Below are 20,732 nucleotides of genomic sequence, written 5' to 3' on the forward strand. Positions count from 1 at the left end.
CCATGGGAGCCCCTGGCCCTGCTGCTTGCAGCTGCCCAGAACAGATTTGCCAGTGCTTTCAAGGAAAACAGGTGTAGAAAAGATGTTTCTTCCGAAAATATAACACTGTACATGAGCAAAAACACTGAGTAGGGAATGGCTCAAAGTGATAAAAAATTCCAGAGGAGTGTCTTTAGCTGGAAAAGACAAGGAGACACAACAGGACTTTATCAGCAAATAATGCATGGTAAAATCAGGAATGTTTCTGTTTCTATTTACTGTCTTTTCCAAAATGGCCAAAATCACTAAAATTAAAGATAACGGACTTAATAGATTAAAAATGTCAGTTCTATGAATTATGTATCAGACAGTGTCTGTCTGTGGAACTCATTGATACGAGATGTAATTGAGACCAAAACCTTCACACCACTCAAAGAGGATTATTGTTATTTTTTAAGACAACAAAACTTTTTCTACTGTTCAGAAGAGAGAACAAAATTCCCAAGTCAGGGAATAACAGGGAGCTGGCCCTCATTCCTTGGCCACCCCTTGGACGTGCTGGAGTCCCTGTGTTCCTCCCTCCCTGCTATCAGTGTGTAACTGAGGGTGTGTGGAGGCTCTGCTGCTGTGTGAGAGGTTGGGACTGAGATTAATAAAGTGAGGGAGAGCCTCAACATGAGTGACTTTATCTAATGAGGGTGAGACACCCCGTACAGAGAGAGAGCTTCAGATATAAAGGCATCAAGGCAAACTTCTCTCAAGTGTGTGTCAGAGCAGGTACAAGAGGGCTGAGATAATGAAAAAAAAGACAAATAATTCTTTGCCCTTTCCTTTCAGGCTTCACTCAAGGACTGGAATTGCTCTATGAATACATATCACAGAGCTGCCAACAGACTTGGGAGGCAGCAGCGTTATACAAAGATCATAAGGCACGCTTAAGAGATGAGAGTTAAAAAAGAATCCAATGCTGCAGTCAGCTGATGGCTTTTCCTATCTTATATCTTCTGTTAGAACATGTTTAAACAGAATCAAAATTATTACCCGCTCTGTAGGGCTCAAATGCCCGTGCAAATGAAGCTGGGAGTAACTAGTTAGAGGAAGAAGGATTGAGGAGATTAATGTGAGCTACACTCACTTCCCTAGATGGCTCAAAGAGCTTATAACAGAATTGGGATGCTGGAAAGCAATTAAAAGAACTAACTTAAATAAATCTCTAGTGCTGAAGGTTTGCCAGCATATACCTCTAAATTCTCCTCTGATGCAACCAGGCCCCTTCCTCCAGGGATGTTCTAACAACCTCTCAGACATCAGGATAATTATTGCAAAGTGTGACCCAGACTGTGCTTACTGGTATAATAAAAAAAACCCTCGAGGTTTCAAAATTAGACACAGTCTCCCTGGTGGAGCAGAGTTCCCAATTCTTGGTGACTGCTGCAATGACTAAACTTCCAGTGACACTGTCTGGGACTGGGCTGGGGGTGGCGTGGGGGCTCTGGGGCTGCTCACCCTGCTGGGTTTTCCTTCTCCCAGAGAGGATTCCTGGCAAGGAGCACACTCCAGGAGCGGCAAGGGGAGATGAGAGATAAGGCTCACAGAATCACAGAATATCCTGAGCTGGAAGGGATCCACGAGGATCATCCAGTCCAATCCCTGGACCTGCACAGACACCCCAACAATCCCACCCTGTGTGTGACAGCATTGTCCAAACACTCAGGGAGCTCTGGCAAACTTGGGGCTGTGACTGCTCCCTGGGGGAGCCTGTTCAGTGCCCCACCACCCTCTGGGGGAAGAACCTTTTCCTGAAATCCAGCCTAAATCCTCCCTGGCAGAGTTTCATGCCACTCCCTCAGGATGGAGAGACACAACATGCAAATGCTGCTATCGTGAGAGTAGGATATGGCTGGTGAAGTCCCCGCTCCAGTGGGCCAGGCACTGCTGTTCCCTCACACCATTTTCTAAGGAAAACATGTTTCCCTGATATTTCAGCTTCTCAAACTGTGGGGTTCCTTGGGGAAGCTTAAGGACTGCAGTGGATTTGCTGGTTTCTGGTGCACAGGGAACTTCCACTGCTGGGATGTAAATCCTTGTGCGGTGCTAAGATGCAATCTCCAATTTAAGCAAAAAGGGAGCAAGGGAAGAAATGAAATACTAATTGCAATCCAAATTGCTCCATCTTCCATCCACCCCCTGCCAACTCTGCTCCCTAATCCATAAGGTCTGAGTGATGATCAGTGAATAATTAATTGAGGGGAGCTGGAGAGGGTTCCTGCAGAGCCTCTGTGGATGCAATATCCCGTTCAGGGATGGCACTGGGAGCATCCGGCGGAGCCTCGGGGTGCCAGCACCCTGCAAGACACCCCCCACACGTGGCCCTGTGTCACTAATTAACTAACTAACTAATTAACTAACACCTCGTGGGACAAACCCTGGGCTCACCCACACGGCCACTGCACAAACAACTCACACTGCCACCCTTCCTGGGAGCACTGGGGAAAGGCAGGAGACGCCACGATCCAGGGAAATCACAGACACTGCCATGTCACGATATAAACTATTCACATCCTGATGGCTCCTGGCCTTGCTTGGTGCCCAGGGGGATTATGCCCAGGCAGAGGATAAACACCAGACCCCAAGATGAGCAACAGCAGCCCTGAGCCTTTCATTCCAATCCTCAGAGCCAGGCATTGGTAAAAACTCTGCTCTCACCAAAAGAATTTAACATGTAAATCCTTCTCTCTCTCTCTCTCTCTGTGGATTCCCATCATCTAAAGTGCTACTATATAGCAACAAACACATCCCTAATGGAACAAATCTCCCCACACAGCCAGGACAGCAAAATATTAATAATTCAAGGTACATAGAGCCGAGTTATGTAAATCATTTGGGATCTGCCGCAGGCCCGCTCTGCACAGGGATTCCTACAGAGAGGAGGCACTGGGGGCTGGGATGGGGATTTGGGAAATCCCCCCTGGACTGGGGGGAGAGGCTACAGCACCAGCTTAATCCCAGAGACATCTGTAAACGTGAGCAAAGGGCACAGCCTGATAGCATAGCTCTGGCTTTCTAATTCCTCCTGCATTTCTATTCTTTGGAATGAGGGAATGCCGCCCTCCTACACATTATCAATCACACACAAGGCATGCCACAGCCCTTTCTCGTATAATTACTTATGTAACACACGTGGATTAAAGTTAAATTCATATTTCTGGCTTTAATTCAAATCAGTTCAGTATTTTTAAACAAATTACATTTTAATTCCAGCTAAAATGCATTGGTTTAATTCAATTAAAATCAGTTTTTGCTTTTTTTTTTCATCACACCAGAGCTGAACTGTGTGGAAGAGAACCTAAGTGAGACATTCTGTAGCTGTACTGAAGATTTGAATTGTAAACACTGCCAGCCAGATAAGCATCATAATATCACTATCATAAGATATCCATAGGTGAACAAAGCACTTGAAATCTCACTAATTACCATTTCAGAGGCTCTATATCCCAAGGTTTTATTAAACAATATGGTAAGGAGGAAACATTTTTTCCTCAATCTGGTTTTTCCTTCCCTCCCAGCTGACAGATGACCTCGACTGAGTTATTTGGTATTCACAAGTCCTGAACATCATCACAGGCAGTGCTCTGTACAAGTCAGAGCCAGCAGTGAGCTCCAGCTCCAGCTGCTGCCTCCAGCTACAATCAGTGGATTTCAGGGCCCAAGCACTGCCATAAGAGCCGGGATAACAAGGAACACACGTCAAACATCGGCGTCTCCCAGCTCTGAACAAAGGCTTGGAACCCTTCCCCACCTCAGTTCCAAGCTCACTTGCAACTCTTTCTTCCTCACACAGATTTTCCAATCGAGGTTTTGCAAGGTTTCAATAAAGAACAGAGCGGAAGTGGATTTGAAAAGTTACTTAAAAACATTTCTTCCTTCTTTCTTCCCAAGAGATAAAACCATTTATTGTTAAAAATAATTGCCACTAAAAATGACAGAGATGAGGACAGCAAAGTGGGAACCTACATGCAATGGATCTCTCCTAGGAGATGGGAGATTCCATGGAAGATGGAAATTGGAGGCAGATGCCAACTGGACACCCCTCACCCAGGCCCACACAGCACGGGGGGCAGAAACTGAGAGTACAGTTCCATCCCATTAAACACAGCTGCACAGAAACAGGGAGTGCCCCTGCTCTGCCATCTTCCTGCTTCTCTGCAGCTACTGGAGCTGGTTCAGTGCCCCAGCCAAAGAGAAAAGCACCCCTTAAATAATCATTTCCCATTGAATGCACTTGCTGCCCTTCCCAAGACCGTGTGATGGGAAGGGGAAGGTGTGGGCAGGAGGCAGCGGGGCTGGGGAGAGCAGGACTGCTCCTCTCAGTGGATGAGTGATGGTTTCACCAGGAGCAGTTTTCACTGCATGCCAGAATCACAGAATCCCAGACTGGTTTGGTTTGCAAGGGACCTTAAAGCTCATCTCATTCCACCCCCTTCCACAGACCAGGCTGCTCAGGGCTGTGGGAGGTGTCCCTGCCCACGGCAGGGGCATGTTTAAGCCTGGGACAGAAGTATCTCAGTATCTATTGTAAACAGATGATAATTAGAAAAGCAGAGAAGAGACTAGAAGGAACAGAAAGCATCCTCTGGTAGAAAAGCTGCAGTGATGGCATTTTCTTTCTCTTTTTTTTTTTCCTTTGAGGTTATTGACATGAAGAGTAATGCTAATGTAATTGCACTGAAATTCATGCACATGAAAGCCTCACCAGGGCAAAGTCAGAATAAATGGTCTGTTTGGAAACAAAATGTTGATGCAATGGAGTAGCAGTATGTGTCTTCAACCTGAAGAGTATCACGACACCATGGACCACAATGCAGCAGAAGTGTCACCCTGACTCAGTCTGTGCTCCAGGGACACGAGCAGAGCTCTCTGCTTGTACCCCTGAGGTGTGCACTGCTGCACCACCACATCCCAGCTGCCAGGCAGTGGCCACCGAGTCAATAATGTGTATTCAGGCTGGGAGAACAGCAAAATGAAAGCAAGCATCCTTGTATCCATTAATCAACCTGATCCTCGGCCGTGCAGACAATGCCTCGCGATTGTCGGCGTTTCCCAAACATCCCTCACGCGCTAACCATCTGCAGCTGGAATACAATGCTTTGATTACAAACGTCAAAAAGATAGAGCAGAAAATTAACTTCTCCTTATTTAGTAGGTTTGCAGAAATGTGGCTTCACACTACACTAATTCAGTGCCCTCGGTATGAAAACTCCCCATTACGATGTCTCGTCAAATTAGAGCCGACGATCCAACGATGTCATCTCTCTCCTCACACAACGCTCTATTTTGTAATTAAGCAGGACAGGGAAACAATGGCCTTGCGTATAGAGAAAAGGTCAGGGATGCAAAACATATTTTTGCAAGCTAATTGTAAGATGCATGAAGCCAATTATCCCAGCAGTGCTGCATATGCCGGAGCAGGAAGGATTTTCTAATTTTGCTCCGTGACTCCGCGTCGAGTCAACAGCGCCGGCTGCACCCCGTGGGGCACGGGGCTGTCAGGAACCAGCGAGTGCAGAACTGGGAAAAAGGCTGTGAAAATTCTGCCATGATTCTATGACTCTTTGAAAATCATTCCAGCCTCTTAGCCCGTCCCCTGACATTTATTATGACTTGATGAATTACCAGGAGCTAATACAGTCTTTACTGAAAGCTTTAGGCGTGACCCCCTGATCAGTTAGGGAGTTGCTTTGGATGAGCAGGATAAAGGAAGTGTTTCTGTACCCTTTGAGAATGGGGAATGCATTTACCTCAGGCAGCTTCTGATACAAGTTCACAGGTATCTCCAAAAGTCAAATTAACAGGAGGAACAGTTGGAACCTTGCTGCTGCTTTGGGAGAAGCTGAAAGGCCCCACATTGCTTTCAATCCATCTCTGTCCCTCCTGGAGTTATTAAATTACCATTCTTTCAGTGCCTCCCAGAAAATGCCCTCTTTCCATTAACAACATTCTCCTTTTAAAAATGTCAAAACTTCCTGATACCATGAGAAGAAGATGGGGAACATCACAGTTTATGGAGAGAAATGGTAATTTCTTCCTGCATCTCTCCTTCAAAGCAGTTCTCTCTGATTTCACTCTAGCCTCTTAACCCAGCCACTAATTAGAGATCAGTAATTAACTTTCTGGTTCAAGAAATATTTTGCAAAGGAACCCCATTAAAAGGCTGATTTGCTTATTCCAGGACAAAGCAACCTTGGTATAAATGCAGGGATTGCATGTGGCCAGTCTGAATTCTGAGCCTGTCCTTGAATCTTGATTTTTCTGCTGAAATCTGTTGATGGAGGAGGGAAATGGGGACGGGCACCACCCCCAGCATGAATGACATGGAATGTCACACGAGTGACTGCTGGATGCTCCTGGCTGTGCAAGATGTTTTATTCTGCATTTCAGTCACAGCTGATGGAGCTGGATGGTTCCCCTACACAAACTGCAGGGTTTCCTCAATATCTTCATGGCAATCAAAGGCAGAGCCCGGCTGTCAGTAGAGCACTGTCAGTGCCACCCTTCCAGGGGTCCCCTCTGGTGTAGGTTTCCCTACTCAGCCAGCTTCCCTGGATAAAACCATTTCAGCAGGAGCCAGAAGAGGAAGCAGCTCTCCAGCACTTGATCACACAGATCTGAAAGCCCTCTGTGGTTCTGGGGTCTGCCAGTGTCCTACTTCTGCAGGATGAGTCATTCCTCTTTCCAATTCCAGAGGAAATTGAGCAACTTCTTCATCCTTCATCATGCAGCACTCACCAGGTTCTCATCAAACTTAACCAATTTCATCATGCCTAAAAATATTTGGCATGTCAGGTTTGTTGGGAATAAACAAATTAGATCTCCAAGAACTCCCAAACTAAGTTTGCTGCAGGAGCACAGATGTTCATCAGCTCCTGGTGCACCAAAACAAGCTCTGTGCACATGGAAGGCTCCTACAACAGACAGCATGGGCACTACAGTAGGAAGTAAATGTGCTGCAGTACATGATTTGTACAATTCCTCTTCCCTCTGGGGATTAGAAGCAAAAATTTTGGATGAGCTAAAGACAAAAAGGAGTTGAAAGAGGAAGTCTCAGTAGTGCAAGTTGCTGCTGTTATTAACGCAGGGCTGTACCCCTTCCAAGGCTGAGGCTCATTTAACAATCAACCATATGCTCAGGCTTTTGTAGTGCCAATAAAAGCTTAAATAGAATGTTATCTCCTGGAATTATAAAAAACAAAACCAAAAACTTTGCAAAATAATCACAAATGTTGGTAATCCCATAGCATTAAATGGATTCTAGGTAAGCTGAGGAAAGGTGTCTCCAGCAATGATCAGTTCAGGGATTCCATCAGAACACAGAGTTACCCAGAGCACCCATTTTTCACCAAATCAAGACAATCTGAAAGCACAGTGATACTGTGGCCCTGCCCTCTCAGTGCTGGTGTAAAATCACCTTTGCCACTACAAGTAAAGCATCAGCAATACACCCCCACCAATAATTAACAACTGCAGCAGAACAACCTTCTCTCCCTTCTCTGCCTCTCCTCCCTGTGCTCCATGTCCAACCCAGAAATTTTCTCCATCACAGATTTTGTAGGAGAAATGTGGGTCCAATTAAGAAAAATCCATCTGCCAAATGCTTGATTTGTGGCTGATTCCAGAGGCCACTACAAAGCCAAGCATTCAGCACTCCACGATAAAAACTTAGCGAGCTGCTGTAATAAATCAGGAGGCAGGAGACATTGTTAGCAAAAAGCCACTTTTTGGAACCCTTTTTAGCTCTAACAAGCAGTATGACCAGCCAGCAAATTGAAAGGAACACTCATTCCACAATCTTCCTTTAGATTTCATATTTACATACTCTGATTGTACCATATTAATGCACCTCTCATACAGAAGGTGAGTTACACTTGCTCTGATTTTGCTTCTTTTACTACCAATAATCATATTACTGTTACTGTAACAGGAAAAAACCCAGCGTGCACAAGAGTGCCAAAATTTGGCCAAATCCATCCATGTGAACCCCACAGTAATTTAGTGAAATGTATTTGTTTACATTCTCTGCCCCCCACACAAGCCACATCTGTGTCATTATCTGTCTGAACATGCATGTGCACAGTTCATGTATTTCATAAATTCATCTGCAGGATAAACAGGACATGGAAGGGAAACAAGGAAGGGAAAAATAAAGGAATTAAAAGGCAGGAATAGTCCCAATTTAGATACAAAGAAGCCAAGTAACAGAAGCATTTAGCATCTACTGTAGTTCAGTATTTCAACCTGGAATGTTTTGACTGCATTTACTGCACTATTCATTTTTGCTATGGCATTCCCACAAAAATTGGCCCACGCTCCAGAGCAGAGCACTGTTACAATGGTGACTTCCACGAGCAGAGGAGTGGCTCCTGAACAATCAGCTTCGATACAAGATGGAGTCAAGAATCAAATATTTAAGAGGCGAATATTCCAATACCAAATGCTTCTCTGAAACAGTTCTTGGATTACAAGCAAGACAAGCACAGCAGCAAATGCATGAAAATGATCTGAAAGACCTGAGCTCTTTCATACACATTGTGCACATACAATGGGATGGGAATGTTCAGAAAGATAAAATTATCTTTTGTAACCAAAGCCTCACTGCATGACTGAGAGACCCAGCTGCTGCTTCGCTTTCACCTCTCTGAGAGCAACAGTCCCTAAGGCCAAGCTCTCCTGCAGAGGACTCCTGCTCACCTGACAGATCTGACACTGCGATGGCAGCGAGGGACTAAGAGCCTGCTGTCAAAAGCCTGTGAGTCTCAGTGTCCTGCAGCTCAGGGATGTCTGTGTATCACAGAAGAAGTGCATTTTTGAGAGATGCCTGCCTAACAGAAGGTCTAATTTCAGGTATCATGAAGGTAACATTAATTTTCAGTTTCTCATACTCATATAAGCAAATCCTTGGTTATTTGAGGCTGCCAAGTGCCAACTCTCCTCTAAAACACCCTTTAAGCTCTATGCTGCAAATGTGACTGGGATTCCCCGAGTCTCTTTAAGGAGAAGTTGCAGTACATCTGGGTCTTGGGAAGCCCAGCCAGCTCCCAGGGCTGCTGTGCTGGGAGGGCAGGGAAATTACAAGGCTTAATTTGGGAAAATGACTCTGGCTACAGTGCTGGCCAGAACAGTTAATTCCCAAGTGCTATCCTGCCAAGTCACAGAATGAAACAAAACTCACCCAGGTAGAAGGGAAACCTTGCCTAATCTGCCTGTTCTTTGAGCAAAGCAGCAGCACCGTAGGCACATTCCCGGCCACCCGGCTCCGCTCGCTTCCCTCTGGAACACAGTGCCCTACTTCGAGCGTTTGGGAAAACTGCAGCACAGGAATCAAATCAACTCTGCCTGCCCAGAGAGTAATTCCTGAAATCTTACTCGGCACTAACCAGCACAATCACTTCACTTCACAATTCAAAAGGAAAAGGCTTAGGAGGCAGCAATAGGTCAGGTAAAATCCAGATTGACAATAATTGTTTGTGAGCTTCAAAAGCTCCAATGAATAAGTACAGCTAAAACAAAGTAAGTTGTCATTGCTTTTCAAAGTGAAGTATTTACTCAATGGGTTCTCAAGTACCATCCTGGTGTATTAAACTGCTCTGAACTGGTTACATCACGGTATGTCCAGCCTGGCAGAATTTTCAGACACAGACTTTGCCTAGCACTTCAATATTTCTGTCACTCCCCAAAATGATTTATGTAAGGTTGAAAGATCTTCCTTTTGGAAGAAACCACTGGGCTGTGATTGGTAAATGAACCTGTCTTCCCCAAGCACGACCTTGATCTGCATGTGAATTTACACATGAATTTACCTCGAGCAGTGCCTGTCTGAAGCTCACACTAACACAAATCTACACAGACATAAATACACACAAATCCACTAAAGAGCTACTCTACTTTCTAACCAGCTGAAGAATCTCAAAGATCTCATTTCTCTTCTATTTTACTCTCAGTTTGCTCCAGTACTGGCCATCCCACGTGAAATGCTTTATCAGATCCATCTGCACATTCCCTGCAACACATCCCTCCTGGACTGAGCTCCTGTCATGGCTCAGGCAGAAGCAGCAGCTCCGGCCACACGCCGAGGCTCCATCTCCGTGTAATGACGGCAGACAACTGCGGGATGGAGCCGGATGTGTGAGAGGGGGAGAGAGGGATTTGGGGAGATTGTGGTTGTTATTGTTCCACGGTATTGTTCCTGCCGTGTGGAACCCAGTAGTGATCGGTGCAGTCCAGTGCGGGAGCATCCCTCCCTCCCTCCCTCACCTGCATCAGTCGGCTCTGGCTGCTGCATCTCTGTGCTATTTATATGCTGGTGCATCAATTTAGGATTTATTGGGGAAGAGGAAGCAGAGCAGTCAGGCTTCTCTGCACCTGGAATTTAACCTGAAAAGGGAGGGCTTGCACCGTACCCTCAGCAACAAATTAAAACTACCCCTCTTGCAATTAACCGAGTCTACTTCTATCAGAGATGCAGTCCTTGCTCTGAATAAGACAAGAAAGATCTTCACAAGCGCTGGAAAAATCAATATCCTCCTTGTCTCTCCCACACCCTCCGCGAAACGTCCCCTTACCTTTCATGGTCCACACTCCTGAAGCCAGGTAAAATGTGCCGGAAGCTGCTGTTCCTATCGAGCTTCGGTTGGCTCTTTGTCCTTTTGATGGAGCCTTTAAGCCGACGGCTGAGGAACCCCTGTGGGGTGAGACAAGAATACTAAATTACAAGGCAGAGGGGAGCGGGGAGCGGGAGCGGAGCCGCCCGTGCAGCCGGGCACAGCGTCCTCGGCAGCTCCCGCATGAGCAGCGCCGGCAGCGCCTGGCGTCAGCCAACATCTGCTCCCGGCGCTCCCAGGCCGGGGCTGCGGCGCGCGAGACTCCCCGAAGCCTCTGTTGCCCTGGCAACCATCAGCTCCCATAAAAATCCCGTCTGAAAGGCGAGACTGGCACATCGCAGCTCCTGACGGGAGCGGGGGCTGGCCGAGGGTCCGGCAGCCCCAGCCCAGACGCCTCCCCCGCCCAGCCGGGCACGGCCCCGGTACCTGCTCCGAGCCGCCGGGACTCGCGGCCATGGCCGGCACAGCCGGGCTCAGGTGTTTCGGCTACATGGATGGAGCTCCGTAAAGCTCGTCCTAACACCGCCTGTGGGCTCGGGGCACGGGCACCACCTTAGAGAGGACAGAGAGCCCGGCTCGTTCCTTCTCCGCCGAGCCTCCTCCTTCGCGGAACAAAAGTCACGGCTCCTGGAGAGCTCCACAGCAGAGCCAGCACCAAACGATTTAATAGCAAAGCTTCTAATGTGTTATTTGCTTATTGTTAGGAGTTAATGTTCTACATAATCTGAACATTACATTTAATTTCTCCGCTAAATAAGGCACTAAAAGTATAATATTACTGTGCTGGCCGGCATCTACAGCGTATGAGAATGGTGCGAGAGGGTCAAACACTTTGGCCAGAGAAAGCGGGGGGCATTTTAAAGAGAAACCAGGATTTTGGGGTGAAGCCTGAAGGCGTGTTCCTTCTATGGAGCATCACAGTAAAGAAACATTTCAGCTCCACATAAACAACTCAACAAATTCCCACAGAACCTGAGGCTCTGCACACACTGCTTTCCTTCCCCAGCCCCAGGAAAGGGGGAAGATGTCCACGGATCAAGCACAGCTTCTGACACGCATGAGGAAGTGTGAGAGTACCAGAGCAGCATCCCAGCCCTGCCCACAGTGCACCCCCTGCTCCAGGCAGGAGCCTCAGGAGTTTCTCCACTCAACACACAGGAATAGATCCTTAGCAGCTCACTTTTATAAATGAATACCTTTAATATATCTTGCAGGGCGATAATCACAGTCTAACTTCTATGGAGCCTGTCATTTGTTCATGCCATTTAAACACTCCTTCCCCACCTCGGATATTCATGGCTCACATTATGTCTTTCTCAAGCTGCAAAATCTCCCTGGGCACTCTGTGTGGCTCTTGTTATGGAAGTGACTTTCCTGTTCGTAAGTGCACCAAGAATTTCAAACATCTTGATAACCAAAGGTGTTTCACATTTATTAAGTGCCACTTTACTTACAAACGAGGTATGTAATATGCATTTGTGTGGAGTGAATGTTTCTCCAGGAGCTATTTGCATGACTGAAATAGCAGGAGGTATAAAACACAGGCCATCACATTGTACACTCTGTCATACTGCACAAAGCCAACCTGTGAGATAACAAAAGTCTTTTCAAAAGGGTTCTGTCCCTGAGAAATACCTTTAGAGAATTTTGTACTATAGAGAAACCTGGCTGTGAGAAGAAAATTTGAGGATTTGCATTATCTAGAGCATTGTTAAGATGTTTCCCTTGGTACTCAGACCTTATCCAGCCTCCTACTCCTGGTATCAGTGTGGTATCAGCCTCCTACTCCTGGTATCAGTGTGGTATCAGCCCCACACTCACCCTATCAATGTGGTATCAGCCCCACACTCATCCTATCAACTCTCCATGCTCTTGTTCCTCTGACTGGACTGGGCTCTGGCTGCCTGCAATGGACACTGGCCAATATTTGCTGTGAAGGGAAAATACACAACTGGCCAAACACCTGACATTGCCCTAAACTCCTCTGGTGAGAAGGTTCTGGGCCAGGAACGAGAGATTGGAGTTCCTTAATCACTGCCAGCCCACTCACAAATATGACCTCATTTTACCCAGCCCCTTCTTCAATCCAGAAATAGCTTTGAACTCTGGACAGGGCACTGACAAGGAAAAACCCAAATGCCTTCTGCAGGCAATGGTGACATTTTTCTTCCCCAATTGTATATTCCACATCTCCACAACTGTTCCATGATTCGTGCAGGATTTGGAAATTAGAATTTAGGGTTGCAGCAAGACATTACTTTCCTTCTGTTTCCCATTGTTTTTACATTTGTTGCCACCAGAAGGAAATCACACAGAGCCATTTTCCGTTTTCACTGCCAGCTTCCTTGGGAGAATGAGATGTCAGAGATTTTAATGCTGATAAATTATGCTGCTATAGTGATACTTTGCACCTCCATAGTGCACACCAGAGATCAGAAAGCCTAATGTGTGAATTAATACCTTCTGTAATTTTTAGGTGGGGTAAGAAAAAAAGGCAGAAATTTGTCTGTGAAAATACAAGAGAGAGATTCTGACCTGGGGTGTGACCGCCGAGCTTTCCTAGTGAGATCATAAGGACATGATGCATTTCTTCTTCATTTATGACTTTAAACAACATTTGATTCTGATCTCCAGACAAACAAGGCTAATCCCACCCTCTGAGCATTGCCTGCTCCTCTAGCTGAGCTGCATTCTTGGCAGTTCCAGCAATTAAAGCACTGCCCTTTGCATGCATGTTCTTTATACACTTTTAAGTTTATATTGAGAGATGTCTAGGGCAGAATTGTGTCTTCCTGTGTGTGGGCAGCATTCACCACCAGTAAAAATATCTTAGCAAAGATTAAACTAGTAACTGAGAAAGGTTTCATTCAGAAGTTAATAGTCTCTATGAAATGACAAAAAATAGAAATCTGCAGTGCCCAAGGATCCCTTCAGCTAGAATAAATCATGAAATATCCTTTACAATGGAGGCAGAGGTACCAGCTGTATAAACTCATCCCTGCACAGCCTAAAGTCTGAGCAAGAGGAGATCTTTTAGGGTCTTTAGAGACAATCACTGTGGTCAGGAATATGGCCCTAAGCAATCCCTGAAAGCCCACAGAGCAATGTGGCACAGAATTCATCGAGCCTGGCAAGAAAGGAGGGTGAACCATGGAATCCCAGAGTGGTTTGGGTTGGGAGGACCTTAAACAGCACCCAGTGCCACCCCTGCCATGGCAGGGACACCTCCCACTGTCCCAGGCTGCTCCAAGCCCCGTCCTGGGGGCGTCCCAAGCCTGGCCTGGGACACTCCCAGGGATCCAGGGGCAGCCACAGCTTCTCTGGGAGCACGCAGAGCTTCCACTGAGCACTGATTGCACTTTTCCAAGAGCATTGCTTTTCTTGCTTTGTTTCTGCTGTTTTGCCTCTGACATCTCCAAGCCCGGAGTGCAATCGCTCTAATCACAAGAGCTGACTGAAGACATTGTAAGACACAAAGAATGAAGACAGAAGAAAACAAAACAAATCCTTTTGAGGAATGGCTTAATCACAAGCACAGTAACTTCAGCTAAAACAGGATGGCACAATTCAAAACAGCACAATTAAATCTGCTGTGATTTGGGCTCTTTTATTACATATTTGACAAACCCAAAATCCAATGCCATCATCTCACTGCAGATTGAGGAAGGTGGGACTTTCATTTAAATTTTTCTCCCTTATCAAATTTGGCATTTTCAATTACGCTAGAACCTGGATATAATCTTATATTCTATTACAATGTTTGAATATTTTTGGTATTATAATACTTTTAAAGCATATGTGCAAACCCAGCAGCACCATATGCCTTTGAGATGCAGGAACTGTAGAATTCCACATGCCCTGGGGCAACACGAAAAAAACCAGAAAGGAGAGAGAAAAAGGGAGGGGGACAAAACTGAGCAGAGTGTTAATGACAGCAAAATCTGGAGCTCCTGTTTTATTAAACATAAAGTAATGATGCAAGTCTTGTGTCTGGAGCTGACTCCCACACCAATAATGTTCACTCGCAGTGAACCCACACGATAAAGTTATAAAGGTAAAAATTCAGCACCATGGAAACACAATAGAGATAAAATTTATAAAATGATATATCAATAAATCAGGCTGGATGCCTCATGAGCAGCTTTCTTTGGAAGAGCCCTGGCAGCTCTTCATGTTCTTTAAGCCAGGAAAACAGGGAGAGGCTGGGGCAGTGTGAGGTCTGGCTTGGGGCACTGGGAGGCACTGGGAGAGCACTGGGAGGCACTGGGAGGCACTGGGAGAGCACTGGGAGGCACTGGGAGGCACTGGGAGGCACTGGGGAGCACTGGGAGAGCACTGGGAAGCACTGGGAGAGCACTGGAGAGCACTGGTCAGACACAGCACAGACACAACCCTGGCTTCTCACCCCAAAACCACACAGAACAACCCCTACAAAGGCAGATCACAAGAATACTGAACAGATGGGTTTATTTTTATAGTTCTTCCACATCTTTTTGTTTTAGTTCAAGCAAATCTCAACTCTGGGGGACATGGGAGGACATCAGGAATTTTTTCACTACTCATAATAAGGAAACTGCTATAAATAAGTGTTTGCTGTGAGTACAAGTGTGCAATGCAGCTTTTCAGCCCAGGTCTCCATGTGTTCTGCTATGTCGGGGATAAGGTTTAAAACTGGGAGTAAATCTTTTCTACCAGACTCATCATTATTCTGGGATTTACAGTTTTTATTTTTTTATATTAAACTTAATTTAATTCTGGAATTAGTTTGGGTTTTTTTCTCCTCCTGCACAGCACATGGAAATATCCTCTTATTGAGGCTCCACTGAATGGATAATTAATATTTGTATTTGTGAAACAAGTAGAGCTGTGCCAACACTAAGCATCCTTTTATAGCCATAAATGTTCCAAACAAGTGAGTTTACCCATTTCTACAATTACCAGTGTTAGTCTTAGCTTTCAAAATAAAAGAGAAACCTTTTTTGGGGAGCATCTGATGCTGCTTCTGACTATGCAAAGACATCTAAGTGCACATTTTTACCTTTCTCTCTCTAGAACACGACTGCATTGAGCTACCCCAAGAATGCAGAGCCCAAAACAACCCTGAGGGTGAGTTCAGGCACCATTTATGTCTCTTGGAAGCCCAAGAACAGAAATAATCCCCCAAGTGGTCCCTGGCACTGAAGCAGGGCAGGAGGGGAATTTCTGTAAAGCACTGACCTTTATGGATCAAATATTTTTCATTTGTTCAGTGGTAGAAGCACAGGGCTGGAAGTGTCTGTAGCCCCTCAAACACTTCATATATCATTTATTTCTGTCAGTTCTTTTTGATTTGAACTTTGGAGTTATAAGTTGCTTTGCTGTCCTGCAGCTCTGCTCCTGTCAGGTGTGATGAAGGGCTCTGTTGAGGTGACCGAGCACACGGCCCCTATGGAATTCCCTTCCCCAAAAAAGTGCATTTCCAGGATAAACGAGGCCTGTACAGGGGCTGTTTTGAACTTGGGCACATGGGAGGCAAGAAAGCATCAACCTTGAGGCTGAAGACACCCCCAAACTTATGAGAAACCCACAGAAAAATAAGGAAATGACATTTTGCAAGTTTATCAACCAACACCTCCAAATTCTGTTTACATGGGAAAGCCCAGCTTGCTCTGAAGATTTGCTCAATGCAATCCCAGGGAAAAGGAAAAGGAGAGTGAAAGTTTCCCAAAGTCTGCAGAGCAGGAGAGATGTGAACTTCAAAGGAAAACCAGAAGAGTTTATCCTCTCTGGGCCTAGAAATGCACCACAGATTAATGTGTGTTCTCCTTCTGAACCCATGCCTTTGTTCATGTGGGTGCAAAGTCCCTCAGTGTCTCTTGCTCCATTTAATTTGATGAATCTCAGGACTGTTCCCAGTCACCCTGTGAGCCCTAGGGGCAGAAGCAGATCAGACAATCGTGGAATTTTTAAGGTTGGAAAAGATCTTTAATATCACCATAGTCCAGCTATCAACCCAGCACCACCACCCTGTTCACCACTGAACCACGTCCCCAGGTGCCACCTCCAGGAATGGTGACTCTACCATTCCCTGGGCTGTTGTTCCAACACTGGACAATCCTTTCCATGGAGAAATTCTTCCTAATATCTCATCTAAACCTCTCCTGATGTCTCACCAGGAGCAAGGAACCACCACTTGCTCTGACTGATGTTACCCAGAAACTTCATTCTAAAGGGGTAAGGAAAGCCCCTCTGAGACAGAAGTGTCTTGGAATTAGGCTAAACCCCAAAGGAACAACAAAATAGCTGCAAACCCATTGTGTGGCCAGATGGAACTGGCAAGAAAAACTTCAGCCCTGCTGCTCCACACGCTGTGGTCAGACTTGGTCAGCCTTGTGCTCTTGTTGAAGGATAAACACGGAGATCCAGCACTTAGGATGGTGAGAGGGCTGTCTGGAGCCAGGCCATGAAGCAGCCCTGGAATGGGAGAAGCAGCTCATGTTGTAAGTGCTGCTTAGCAACACTGCCCTGCCACGGCCAGAGATGAATCAGATCTGCAGTGACATTGCAAACACTCCGCTCAGCCCATCTGAAAAATCAGATGAAGATGCACTGATGTCCCCCAGGTCACCCAGGGGACAGTGTGGGTCTGGCCAGGTCAGGAAAGCTGGAATTACATCAGATGAGAAGCACCGGGGGTTAATTATGAATATGGCAAATCTCACACATGTGAGTATCAGCAAATCACAGAGAAGCAGCAGTAACAGAACACATTAACACACAACATCTCATCCCTTTCCCACCTCTGGCCAATAAAGGATTGCTGCTTGAGCTCCATTTTCATAAAGATTTTACCTATCCTGTTGAAACTGCCTTGGTCACGGGGTCTTCTACCACTGCCCTGGAGAAAGAATTCCATGGACTGGCAGCTCTCAGCTCAGGACATTCTCCCTGATATTTTCAGCTAATTGCTTCTTTGCAAAATTTCACTCTGTTCCTTTTCTGTTCTGGGAAGATTCCCTTCCCAGCCCTTGGTAAAGTAACAGGAACCTTGGGAAGTCTGGGTCTGGATTCTCCAATTAGCACCTGTGACTCCCACAGAACATGGACAGGGAACAGGTGGGACATTAATAAAGGATGAAAGAATTCAAGTGCCAGGAAGAAATCCAGATGACAACCACGCTTTGACAGTTGTTGTTACTCAGGGATCACCTGGTTTTCCAATTTGGATTCTTTTGTTCTCCTATTAAAACAAACCCACACTACTCTGGATTATTTGTTCCCAGATCCATAATTATCATACTGTCAACATTTCACATCCCAACAAGACAGATAAATACTCCTTGGGAAGGTAGAAGAAGGGTAATTGAGCAATCAGGGATGAAATATGCAGAAACAGAGACACAGGGAGAATGCAAGTAACCTTGAAGAGCAAACCCAGTGATTCACCCAAAGAGAGCCTGGGACAGCCTGACCCAGGCAAGGATGGCACCTGCAGGAGGATTTCAGTGGGATGGAGCAGTTTCCTTATTTAACAGGGACAATGAAGTCCCCCCAACCCAGAGGACAAACTGCTGTATCCAAAACTCTGAAACATCCTGATCCAGCTCCCTTGGGGTTTTGTCAAGGGCTAAGGAGCTCAGGAGCTTTCAAGAGCTGTACTTTGGAACAATTTCTGTGGGGCAGCACTTGAGCTCCAGTGGGTCATTGACCCCTGGGCTCAGTACAGTTACACCAGGTATAAAACCTGTCTAGGAATAGTTGGCATCAACCATTGTGCCCTTCTGTTTCAGGAAAAAAAGTGTTTTTTCATATAAAGCAGATTAATTTAATTCTTTCCCAATCTCAGAAATGAGAATATGCCTTTTTAAAAGGCAGTCCCCAGGCAGATCCATGCTTCAACAAGCTTACTGTCCAAGGAGGGAGAAACGAGGGCAGGCTCGAGGAGGTGGGAGAGCAGGTAGGAGATGCTGTCAGAACAGAGGGTTTGGCAGGGCACAGAGGGAGGGGGTGAAGGCAGAGCTGTCCAAGTGATTTGCTACACTGACTGTCCCCAGATAAGCTGCAAAGCCAGGATTACTTCTCAAGTGCTCACTCCTAAACCAGCCCTCCAACCATCCAAATACATCGCTCCTGGTAAAACAGGTATCAGAGCTCGCCAGGAGGAGCAATAAACACACAGGGGAGAGGAGAAAACCATCTCCATAAACCTCTTTACATTACTGCTCCCTTTTAAAGTCCACCTTTGGGTATGACGCAGAATAAACTGGTTCATGAGTGTGTTTTATCCCTGCTTTCCCTACTTTGATGTCCTGCTGTGTCAGGCACCTCCCTGCTCATTTCCACCTGAAACCTCTGGGGCAGAGCAAATGCTGGAAAAGAGAATCCCATTTTCCACAATATTGATGGCCAGCTCTAAGTCTACAGGAAGGTATCAACACCAAACTGCCTCATTTTCTCTGACAAACCTTGTGTGCTTTTAGTAACACATTTTCTACAAAGCCAGCTGCCAAGCCAATAAATTTTAAAAAGCAGTTGGTAGATGATGTGTTTAGAGTAAAAAAAATATTATTATCTTTTGAATGTAGGGATTCATTGTGTAATTTTGCAGTAAAAGTTATTCATTCAAATATGAAACTCATGTTCCAGGCAGATGCTCTTGGCTTCAAAGACTTTCCCCACATTTCTGCCACTTAAATTGGAACATTTGTATTCAGCAATAATTACAGCTGCAATCAAACAAAAAATGCTCACTTTTGTGAAGGTGTGGGGAATACCAACTGGAATTCAGATGATACATCAGCCCTGCATTTCCCCTATCTACCTCCCTAGACAACTCACTTCCCAGACATTGTGCAAATACTGAAGATGAAGTTCATTTATCCTCATATCAGAATTTATGAAAACGACTATTTCAGTTTGATTCACCTCCTACTTACAGCTTTGGAAAAAGGGAGAAAAATTACAATGGAAGGATAAATAAAACGCACATGTGACATTTCCATGAGTACCAGCCTGGCTTTCATGATTTCTCCATCCTTCAGGACACAAAGATCAGAGAGCTTTTTGATTAAGGAAGCTCAGAGAGAAATGAAAACCAAGGCAAGACTACTCCCCGCTCTTTTCCTCCACCTTTACTCCTTTTCTTTCCCTCCTCAGCTCATGCTTTGTGTCTGATTTTGGGCTGAGGTGCTGAGGAAGGTGATGTGAGGCAGCACAACTGACAATTCTCTTAAAACACTCACACTGAAAGATATAAACCAAAAAGAATATCCTTCAGGAACTGGAGGCAAAAATTAAGTTCACCGCTGGTTTATCCCTCAAAATAATAAGACAGACATTGCAAGTGACAGATCCTATTTTTGGGTCTTAGCAGTGACTATTTCTTGCCTAATTATTAGCAGTGGATTTACAGTCTTTAAAGCAGAACTTTGTCACCCTGCAGGAAATTTCAATTCTATCAGGCAGATTTAAGTGTCATTTGCTTATTCCTTAACTATTTTTGACTTGGTTGCTAATTATCAAGGAAGGTTTCGTTCCCAGAGGGCCCGAGGGCAGGGCCAGCATGTGTCCCTCAGTCACAGCCAGGGCCACACCAGCTGGGACACTCCCTTGTTTCCCAGGAAGGGATATGAAGGTCTCCTCCTCCACCCCCTAAGAACAGCAAAAATTTAATTCTTCTTGTGTCTAAACAGCCTCTGGCCAGGAGCAGCCCATCCCCATCACCCCTCGCCTTTTCCATGGGACCCCTTGGGAAATAGAAAGGAAATTAACCTTGAGTTTAGTCAGGTGAAGTAACTTTAATGATGTGCTCCAGTCAGGCCAGGCTGTGCCATCATGGGAATGCCATGGAGATGATCTCCAATTCCTGCAAAAGGCAGGGATGAAGGGAGGGGACAAGGGCAGGGACAGGGACAGGGACAGGTTATGCTGCTCAGGGTGAATCCCATTCTGCAGAGCTGTGTAGAGAACTACACGGAGCCATTCAGGAAATAAAGACATGATTAGTTCTGGAGCTAATTTCCTTGGTGCTTTGAAAAATGTTGCAGGGAAGATATGATCCACTGTAATTACGGAAGAAGATAAAGACAAGAAAGTTTCTGGCAGAGTGCCAGGCCTGGG

General features: G+C 45.7%; 1 protein-coding gene across 8 annotated transcripts in view; it reads right to left on the minus strand.

Moving 5' to 3' along the window:
- The window catches only part of DAB2IP (DAB2 interacting protein), a 156,794-nt gene that overhangs the window by 81,186 nt on the left and 54,876 nt on the right, over nt 1-20,732 (minus strand). For all 8 annotated transcript variants that reach the window (XM_015644695.3, XM_015644696.3, XM_015644698.3 and 5 more), the window contains exon 3: nt 10,596-10,714. In XM_015644695.3, the coding sequence (XP_015500181.1) occupies nt 10,596-10,714 (119 nt within the window). The remainder of the gene's footprint in view (nt 1-10,595; nt 10,715-20,732) is intronic.

Source organism: Parus major, chromosome 17, assembly GCF_001522545.3.
Source record: "Parus major isolate Abel chromosome 17, Parus_major1.1, whole genome shotgun sequence".
NCBI lineage: Eukaryota > Metazoa > Chordata > Aves > Passeriformes > Paridae > Parus > Parus major.